This window comes from Eubalaena glacialis, chromosome 10 (genome assembly GCF_028564815.1).
Source record: "Eubalaena glacialis isolate mEubGla1 chromosome 10, mEubGla1.1.hap2.+ XY, whole genome shotgun sequence".
NCBI classification, from domain to species: domain Eukaryota; kingdom Metazoa; phylum Chordata; class Mammalia; order Artiodactyla; family Balaenidae; genus Eubalaena; species Eubalaena glacialis.
In genome coordinates, this window is record NC_083725.1 from 80,198,702 (window position 1) to 80,209,321 (window position 10,620).

Genomic DNA, 10,620 nt, shown 5'->3' on the forward strand with positions numbered 1-10,620 from the left:
GCTGATCTCTTCCAGTCTCAAAATGCTATGTCCACTTCTGTCTAGGTCATTTCACACAACCTGCATTACTCTGCAATGCATCCCAGGCTCCTTCCACAGGTAACACTGGATGGTCTCAGTTCACGCACTCCCTGCTTCACTCTCCCCGCGCTGAGGCGGGCTCCAGTTTCCTTTCCCGCAGCACACGTGCTTAGGTCAGTTTGCGATGCTGGAGCTCCCCTGGCACTGCAAGCAGATCTGGACGCAGGAATAGTTTTGTGCCGATGGTGCTCTCACGGATCACGTCTTGTGCCCAGCGGACCGCGGGAAATGCTTCGGAACCTGGGCCAGCGCAAGCGGGTGGCAAATAGGTGCAGTGACTGAGGGGCAGGCAGCCATTAAACGCAAGCCCCCGTTGCGGGTTCTGGGAACTTTTTTCCCAGTTTAAGTCCTGGGTCCCAATTTGAGACTCTTCCAGCTTGATTCTTGCAGGGTACTCTTTACCGAAGTGTGGAGCAGCTGAGCAGTAGAATGTGGTTCTTCAGTTTCTCAGGGATTCCAACCGCAGAAATTTGTCCTCGGTAATCCCCTCCCCCCTCCATGTATGTGCAAAAGCCCGGCACCAGGAGGACAGCTCTGGGTTGCACAGTGGGAAAAGCTGTGGTGACAGGTACTTGGACTCTGTCCTCCAGGAGTCCTGACCAACAGGTTGTATGTGAGAGTGAGTGGAGTGATGGGGCGGGGGCTATGGACCAAGACCTCCTCACCCAGTTGTCCCACTAGGTTTCTTTGCTAAACCAAGCATGCTGCAGCCTTACTGGATCTTCCAGCAGTCCACCTGGCTGAGGAGGAAATGATGGTGAAGCGGAGTGAGATGTCCAGCCTGAAGCCAGGACGCCAGGGAGTTAGGGGCAGAGGCAGGAGCAGAGCCTGGGTCTGTGGGCTCATGGAATTTGTTATTGCTCCAAGTGCTGATGTTATTCTTCCCTTGCAGAGAGTCGTCATGGGCTTCTGGAAGTTCCCCCCCTTCCTGGTCCTCAGCATCCTGGTCTTGTACCAGGCAGGCATGCTCCACTCAGCGCCATTCAGGTGAGACAGCCCTGCCAGGAGCGCTCCCACCTGCCTCTGTCCCTGGATCATAAAATTCTATGTTCTCAGTTGTGCTGTGCTGAATCTGGCTCTTGGTGGGGCTGTGGGGCGGGGGGGGGGGGGGGTGGGTGGTAATGTATGAATGTAAACGTGTATATAAGCTTATCATAAACTGTTTATGAGACAAAGATGTGTAGCACACAGTGTACAAACATACATAAGATATATAGTACTCGTTATTGTAAATTTCATATAACATTGCTTTTTACCAAATATTTGTATCTTTAGCAAACCTATTTACTAATTTAACCACAATTTGAGAAATAGATTGCATCCTATCTGCTAACTACTTTGCCAATAAATTTGTTATTAAATCTGATGTTACCTATACATCTAATTTCTCACCCTCACTCAAATTACATTAAAGTGAAATGATTTTCAGATTCAAACTATCATTATCATTTAATTTTTAATAATGGCTGTATTTAACACTAAGCTCATAAAATTCCTGAAAATCTAACCATCAGCTTTCACAAGCCTATATGATCCACTTGGAGCAAACCATTTCTTTTAGGTCACACCAGAGCCTAAATCCTGGTGAAGCAGCATTTTTGGATGGACACTGGCCTCATGCCCTGTCCATTGAGAGTTGGGGCAGCCAAATCCTCAGGGGAAGTTGCAGAAACCAGGAAACCTGGCTGCTTATCCTGGGGAGGGGGTAGTCAGGGGCTCAAAGCCTGTATTGGGCTTGCTTCCCCTCCCTAGGTTGGCTTTTGATAGTCGTTTTGATCCTGCTACACTCAATGAGGAGGAATTGCGCCTCCTACTGGCTGCAATGGTGAATGACTATGAGCAGATGAGGGCCCGTGAGCTGGAGAAGGAGCAGAAGACAAAGGGCTCCAGGTGAGGCTCCCTGCCCCACCCAGCACAGGGCATCCGCTCCCTCCTTCATGCCCAGGAAGGCATATCCCAGAGCCACCTTTGGGTTTTCTGACACCCCTGGAAATGTGTATGGGGAGTGATTTTGGCATTTTCCCTAATGGCCTATGATTTTCTGCTGTGATGACCGTTTCTAGCAGAAATACTTAAGGTTTATTGGTGCCTCTGAGAGCAGTAATTTTCCATGATGATCCTGTGGGGCAGCACCTGCACTCAAGCTCTCACTAACAGGCCTTTTCTTTTTCTCCATCCTGCAAATCAGCATCACTGCCCAGAAGAGAGCCTGCAACACTGCAACCTGCATGACCCATCGGCTGGCAGGCTTGCTGAGCAGATCTGGGAGCATGGTGAAGAGCAACTTGTTGCCCACCAAGATGGGCTTCAAAATCTTTGGTGGGCGTCGCAGGAACTTTTGGATCTGAGCAGCGAAATGATTCTAGGAAGAAGGTGACTGCCCTTTGTACTGTCAGGTGGGAGGATAAATGACTGGGTAGTGCAGGGGTGCAGTCCACACTCTAACCCTCTGTGGGTTCATATGGGTGAAAAATCCACAGGGGAAGGCACACACACCAGTGTCTGGAGAAAGAACAGAGAGTCCCAACAGCTGAAACCTCTAGAACTTGGATTCATTTCTCTCTGTTTTTCCAGTTTCTCCCTGTGCCACTGAGATCCTCCAGGAAATATAGATCCTATTTATTTAAAACACAGTTCCCTGGGTTATAACTGTGATTATCCTAGCATTTGAGTTTGAAAGGTAATTACCCTATCCTTTTGGAGCATACCCTACAGTGTCATATACATCTGAATTCAGAGTATAGACTTGGGTTCAAATCCTGTGTCTGTCCTCTACTAATTATACAACATGGGCTAGACCCTCTCTGAGCCTCAGCTTCCACATCTAACTTGAAGGCAACAATAGTATCATCAATATAAAAAGTAATTGGGATAATACATGACAAGAGCCTCTTAACTAGTAAGTAATAGCTGTTACTTTTTTCTCCTAGGTCGCTATGAAGCTAACTCTACTTCTTTTAATTTGCAATGAAAGCAACTTACAAAAAAAATAGCCTGGAAGACACCCATGTATGCATGCTTCTTGACATTGAAAACACTCTTTTTTTTTTGTTTGAAATAAACTAAATGCAGAATAAAATCATTGCAGCTACCTAGTGTGCATCTTTTTTATCAATATATTTGATTCTGTATTCAATAAATATGACGCATTATCTGGTAGCAAATCTGGACCCTGTCAGCCAACCTGTTGGCTGCTCTGCTAAACCTCAGGGGTACATGAAATCACTGCCTTGTGGGTGTCTGGAGATGTCTAATAATGCTGAGCCTCAATGGAACTCTCTCTTTAAAGAAATGTTCTCATTTGTGCACTTCGTCAAGATAAAAAATGTATTTTCAATACACTTAAAAGGAGTGTTGCTGCTTTTTATGCTGTTTTTCCCATGAGAACCTCAGGGACCTGTGACACTTTGTTGGCCAGGCTGGCTCAAATGAGGCAATGATACCATGTTTGGGGTGGGTCCTCAGTATCCTGTATCCTCAGTGTCTAGTGAAACACCTTTACTGGAATTAGAACCCTGTGCATCTCAAAGAGACATTCACATTTATTTTCAGAGAGTGCCCTGGTCCCCAGCCCCAGAAGTTATCTGTTCTCTTCTCCTTGACTCAGGTTTGCCCTTACCCATCCCTGCCTTTCCTCCCAACAGCACCCCTTCATACACCCCATAGCCTGCAAAGCCCGTTAGAACAACGGCTCACAGTTTGAAAGGGGATCACACACTGGCAGACCTGGAAAGATAATCAGATGCCATCTAATCCAACTTTTTACTCTCTGTTGTGCAGAGAAGAAAAGTGTGTTGCTCAGGTCCTGCAATAAGTTTAACAGAGACATTCCTGTATTTGATAAATAATCATTGAGTGTCTGCTATATGCTTGACCCTATTTGAGCTCCAGGACCACAGCAATGAACAGAACAGACAAAACCCCCTGCATTCATGGAGCTTATATTCTAACTGGGGGAGATTGAGGTGATACATGCTATAGAATCGGAGATGCTTAGTATTAGAAGGAATCTGAGATATCATAGGATGTAAAGGCTTATTCGATATAGGAATTTCACAGCATCAACATCCCTGGCATCTGTTGGAAATGCCGGTGACCAACTGCTGACTATAACTTCCAAGGTTACTGGGCAGCCAGTTTTACTGGTGGACAGTCAGTTAAGTGGGATTCTTTAATTGGAAAAGTCATCCCCTTCAACTCACTGACTTTATTATTTCCTCAGAAGCACACAGAATTATGACCCTTGCTTCCATTCAGTCTGTACTCAACACAGTAGCCCAACCTTAGTTGCAAAGGTAGATCAGACCATACCTCCCTTAGGTACAGAATACTCCACTGAGTCCCCATCTCACAGAGTAAACACCTGGGGCATTGCAATAGCTTACAAGGTCCAAGTTCATCTTCCCTTCCTCTCCTCTCACCACCTCACACTGGCCTTCTTACTACCCCTCATTCTGTATCCACCAGCACCCACTCCCTCAAGTGTTTGCACCTGCTGGTACCTCTCTGCAGAATGCTCTTATCCCATGGCCCCATCTCCTCCAGATATTTATTCAAATATCACTTACCCTGGCTGACCTTTCTGATACTGTCCCTCACCTGCCAACCCACCCTAACCCTTCTTTGCTTTTTTCTTTTTACCTCTTTTCTACTTACTACTTACTATCATAGCATATATTTTAGTTAATTTATCATGTGTATCCCATCCTATGTAAACAATGTTAAGTTCCACATAGATAGGAATATGGCTATTTTGTTCATTGCTGAATCCCCTACACACTGAACAGTATGCCTGGCACAAGGCAGCATTCAGTAAATATTTATTAAATGAGGAGTTAAGTCTTCTTCTCTTTTGTGTTTGTAGTCAACTCTCTGGTTCCCTCTGGGTCTGAGGTACTACATGATCTGAGGCATATCATGTCTCTGCTCTCTTGCAAAATAACCCATTGCTTGTTTCACTCCCAGCTTCCTCAGGGTCTTTGCACTTACTTATTTTTAATTATTTTTTTGCTTAAAATGCTGTTCCCCAAAAGTCTGCATGCCTGATTCCCTCCTTTCCTTTAGAACTCTGATGAACCACCTTGGAGAAGACTTTCCTGACCACCATATACAAAAGTACATTCCTTCTCAGATTACTCTCTATCACCTGATTATTCAGCTTAATTTTTTATTCACAGAACTTACCACTATCTAAAATATTATATATTTATTATTTTTTCTTTTTTTGTTTATGTCCTTCCACCAGCATGTAACTTTATGAGGGAAGTTACATGTATACTTGGCTATATCCCTGGAACTTAGAAAATTCCATAGAACATGATAGGCTCTCAATAAATATTTGTTGAGTTAATAAGTAAATTATGAAACTATGTAATGCTCGGATTTCATTCTCTGAGTTCATCTGTAGCCACTGACATATTTACGAGATTTAAAGATTGCATATTTAAAATAGTCTATAGTTTTTGTTTTGATTTTCACTTTGACTCAAAAGTTATATAAGAGTATTTTAAAATTTAGAATAACTTTTAAAACTATGCTTCACTTATTCAGTTCCAGGTTTTGCACTGAGGTTTGAGAAAGTAGTATCTAATAATTTTTGACTTGGGAAATTAATTGAGATTTTTCTATGAGGTTTATTGTATGATACTTTCCCATAAATGATTAAGAGATTAAAAAAGATCAAAAGCAGCCTTCCAGGTCAAGTCACCTCCATGCTACAGGAAAATAAGCTAGGCCCTTTATTTTCCGAGAATGAGAGGCCAGGAAAACCCCACAGACACGATATCCCATTCCTTCTTTCTGCCATAAATGCCTTTCTCATTCCTTGCCTAACCTAAAAATCCACTGATGTTGTATTCTTGGTTCTAGGCTTTAATGGCAGTTGGCAGTCCCACCAAAGGATCAGAGAATCATACATCAAAGCTCCAGAAGCCTGACACCTAAATAATGATCACATGTCTCTTGGGAGCACGGGCACATTAGAAAATTTTTCCAAGTTCGAGCAGTGACAAGTCCCGGGGCTCACGTGCATCTTCCATGTGTTAACAATTCCCTATTGCCTGCCCAACCTGCATGTATCATTAAATACTGGATACAGGTTAAAAAAATAAAGTGGGTTTTTTCAGGTGGGCTTTAATACAATCCTCACTTAATTAAAAGCCTCGTTGGGGCTTCCCTGGTGGCGCAGTGGTTGCGAATCCACCTGCCAATGCAGGGGACACGGGTTCGAGCCCTGGTCTGGGAAGATCCCACATGCCGCGGAGCGACTGGGCCCATGAGCCACAACTACTGAGCCTGCGCGTCTGGAGCCTGTGCTCCTCAACAAGAGAGGCCGCGATAGTGAGAGGCCCGTGCACCGCGATGAAGAGTGGCCCCCACTTGCCACAACTAGAGAAAGCCCTCGCACAGAAGCGAAGACCCAACACAGCCAAAAATAAATAAATAAATAAATAAATTTTAAAAAAAGGTACTTAAAAATAAATAAATAAAAAATAAAAGCCTTGTTGTTTGGTTATTGTCAAAGGGATCTAGTAGAAGTATCTAAGGGATGGGGCTCAAAGTTCAAGCACCAACTTCAGGATTTAACTGCATCCTAACCAATAACCTGTCAAGGCCTGGAGTTACGTGATGCAAAGCAGTCCGTTTCCCACCTCTACTGGAGTTTCACCAAATGTGGCAACAGTTCGCTCAATAGCCCCCCTTGCTCTGTAGCACATATGAACAGGAATATTGAAGAACACAAACTGGAAGTTGCTAGAGGAGGAACATCTGATACTTGAGATTTCAATGCAGCCAGCCATACAGGTCGTAGATTCAGGGAGGCACCATTCTCAAGAAAAGGGACAGAGGATGGCACCTGATATAAAGAGTGGTCTCCTCACCCCCTGCCCCACACCCCACTAGATGCACTCTCTTTTCAGGCACTCTGTTACTTCCCCTCTATTTAGCCACTTTCTGGCTCTGGCCCACTTGCTCTGGGCGACTTCCTCAGTGCTCCAGCCCATGGCAGCCTCTTTCTCCAAGCCCCAGCATTCACTGTCCTTGCCAGTCAGCCCAACATTTACTTATTATGGTAGGCACAATAAGGACCCCCGCCCCCAGACATCCACGTCCTAATCCTTGGAAACGCAAATTTGCTACTTTACACAGCAAAAGAGACTTTAAAGATGTGATTAAATTGAGGACTTTCAGATGAGGAGACTAGCCTGGATTATCCAGGTGAGCCCAATAAAATCACAAGGCTCCTTCCAAGTAGAAGAGGGAAGCAGAGGTTGGAGTGAGGTGATGTGAGAAGGACTCAAGTCGCTGTTACTGGTTCTGAAAATGGAGGAAGGGGCCATGAGCCAAGGGACACGGGTGGCCACTAGAAACAGGAAACAGGAAGGAAATGGATTCTCCTCTAGAACTTCCAGAACGGACACAAGCCTGCCAAGAATTTAGAACAGTGAGAGCCACGTTGGATGTGGGACTTCTAGCCACAGAAGTGTAAGTTAATAAATTTGTATTGTTTTACACCACTAAAGTAGTGATAATTTGCTATGGCAGCAATAGGAAAACAATGCTTATTCTCTTTTATTGTTCTTCATTTTTATTTATTTTTAAATTGAAGTATAGTTGATTTACAATGTTGTCTTAGTTTCAGGTGCACAGCAAAGTGATTCAATTATATATATATATATATTTTCAGATTTTTCCCTTATAGGTTATTACAAAATATTGAGGATAGTTCCCTGTGCTATACAGTGGGTCCTTGTTGGTTAATTATTTCATTTGTGTGAGTCTTACCTCCCTAAGAGACCATAATCATTCTTAGGAAATTGGTCTTATTCATTTCTTCTTTCTTTTTCAGGCTCGATTAGATACATGCTTTAGGCTATAGGTGAACTCACCAAGCAGACCCATTACAAAGCATCTGCTGACAACTTGGAGAAAGCATGGCATCCATGCAAGGACTAGGAGTCAGTTGTAGATCCATTTTCATGACAAAGAGAAAAATATCATGCTGCCAGTCCAGGCAGCAAGCTTTCTCTCCCCTCTCAGAGGGCAATACTACATCCTTTAGTGTCAGGGATACAAGGGCAAGGTATCTGTCCCCCTCTTCCTCCTATCTGTTTTGAAAATCCTCCCCTCCTCATATTGAGCAGCTGGTGGTGGGAGGAGACTTTTCTAACTACATCACTTAAATAGAATGACTTTCCTTACTCCTTCATGTTGACCCCTTCAGCTGTTCTTTCAGTAGACAATGGTACCTTCCAGGGCAAATGGAGGAAGCCAGATAGTGAGTATCCTGGTGTTAAATAAAGATACTGTTAAAGATAGCATGAAGTTTACAGCAAATTTGTAGAATGTCAGAATTAGAAAGAAACTTCAAAACCTCTCAATCCAAGAGATTTGTTTGACAAATGTGGAAATAGAGGTCCAAACGATTTTCTCAAAGTCACATCATTTAGGGTTACAGGTAGGAATTAGAACCTTATCTCCTGAATCCCAGCACTCTTCCCCTTCCCCTTTCCTCCACTGCTTCCACTGGCAAAACAAAACACTCTACTGAAACAACCACGATTTCAGACAAGGTGAAACAATGCATAATACCAACTTAAGAAGTTATTAGAATTAATTCTAAGAAGTTATTAGAATTTTGTTTCTTTGAACTTTGAGGCATTTAAAATTGTTATTTTATGAATTTTGTTATGGGTCTGATTTGGTTTTATTTTTTAGCAATTTACTTAAGTGGCAGCACTGACATTTTCCTGCTGCAAAGTTGTCAATCTCCCAAATGTTGGTACAGGAACTGTAAATAATTCATGCCTAGTACTACAAATCACATTAGCCCTGAAGCAGGAAGACATGCCTATGTCCTCCTCTGACTCAACGTCATGGCCAGAGGACCAGACCTCTTACCTGACGTTGCAGCAGATTAACCATGTTCCAGCATCTCAGAGCCTCAATGGCACCTTGAAAATACAATCAAGTCAAGCCGAATTCTCTTGTTATTTCCTCACCTATAAAACAAAGATAATGATATCCATCTTATTAAAGTGTTGAGAGTATAAGAGAGAACATATACATAGTGCTTGACACACAGCTGGACCTCAATTGTTCATAGTTTTAATATTAATAACTTTTTGCTTTGTTCTATTTCAATATGATTTTTATATAATTTTCATACTCACAGTACATGCAACATTTTTCAGACAATTTTATCTCTAGCATAATTAAACATTGATGTTCCCCTCCTCCAATGTTGCATAGATCCACCTGCATAGATCACTGATGGAAAGCTTGGGCTTCTCCCCTTCTTTACACAGTACAAACAATTAAAAAAAATCACTTTATGTTTTTAGTGCAGTCTTAGATTCACAGCAAAATTGGGAGGAAGGTACAGAGATTTCCCACATACCTCCTGTGCCCACACATGCACAGCCTCCCCCATTATTAACATCCCCCACCTGAGTGGTACATTTGTTACCAGTAGCTTTCTGTGAATGATTTTTAGTTTAATTCCATTGTGGTCTGAGAGCAAAGATTGTATGAGTTCTTTTCTCTTAAATTTGTTAAGGTTTGTTGTGTGGCCCAGAATGTGATCTATCTTGGTGAACATTCCATGTGAGCTGGAGAAAACTGTGTGTTCTGCTATTGTGAAAGTAGTCTATAGAGGTTGATTATATACAGTTGATTGATGTTGTTGCCTAGTTCAACTATGTCCTTACTGATTTTTCTTGTTTTTTAAATTAGATTATTTTTTAACATCATTTTAAAAAATTAATTTATTTAATTTTTTTAACATCTTTATTGGAGTATAATTGCTTTACAATGGTGTGTTAGTTTCTGCTGCATAACAAAGTGAATCAGTTATACATATACATATATCCCCATATCTCTTCCCTCTTGCGTCTCCCTCCCTCCCACCCTCCCTATCCCACCCCTCTAGGTGGTCACAAAGCACCGAGCTGATCTCCCTGTGCTATGCGGCTGCTTCCCACTAGCTATCTTTTTTACATTTGGTAGTGTATATATGTCCATGCCACTCTCTCACTTTGTCCCAGCTTACCCTTCCCCCTCCCTGTGTCCTCAAGTCCATTCTCTAGTAGGTCTGCGTCTTTATTCCCGTCTTGCCCCTAGGTTCTTCATGACCTTTTTTTTTTTTTTTTAGATTCCATATATATGTGTTAGTATATGGTATTTGTTTTTCTCTTTCTGACTTACTTCACTCTGTATGACAGTCTCTAGGTCCATCCACCTCACTACAAATAACTCAATTTCATTTCTTTTTATGGCTGAGTAATATTCCATTGTATATATGTGCCACATCTTCTTTATCCATTCATCTGTCGATGGACACTTAGGTTGCTTCCATGTCCTGGCTATTGTAAATAGAGCTGCAATGAATATTGTGGTACATGACTCTTTTTGAATTATGGTTTTCTCAGGGTATATGCCCAAGAGTGGGATTGCTGGGTCGTATGGTAGTTCTATTTTTAGATTTTTAAGGAACCTCCATACTGTTCTCCATAGTGGCTGTATCAATTTACATTCCCA

At 42.5% G+C, this 10,620-nt stretch overlaps 1 protein-coding gene across 1 annotated transcript; it reads left to right on the forward strand.

Annotated features, from left to right (window-relative positions):
- The first annotated feature begins 982 nt into the window (after positions 1-982).
- On the forward strand, positions 983-2,429 carry LOC133099420 (calcitonin receptor-stimulating peptide 1-like). Its single transcript, XM_061203072.1, has 3 exons — positions 983-1,068; positions 1,834-1,971; positions 2,270-2,429. The coding sequence occupies exons 1-3, from the start codon at positions 983-985 to the stop codon at positions 2,427-2,429; spliced, it is 384 nt and encodes a 127-aa protein (XP_061059055.1).
- The last annotated feature ends 8,191 nt before the right edge of the window (positions 2,430-10,620 follow it).

What these genes read in the sequence shown, in the direction of transcription:
- LOC133099420 (XM_061203072.1), top strand. Translation starts at nt 983, where the DNA reads ATGGGCTTCTGGAAGTTCCCCCCCTTCCTGGTCCTCAGCATCCTGGTC. An exon ending in CTCCACTCAGCGCCATTCAG is followed by an intron (nt 1,069 to 1,833) that starts GTGAGACAGCCC and finishes TCCCCTCCCTAG; the next exon opens with GTTGGCTTTTGATAGTCGTT. An exon ending in CAGAAGACAAAGGGCTCCAG is followed by an intron (nt 1,972 to 2,269) that starts GTGAGGCTCCCT and finishes CCTGCAAATCAG; the next exon opens with CATCACTGCCCAGAAGAGAG.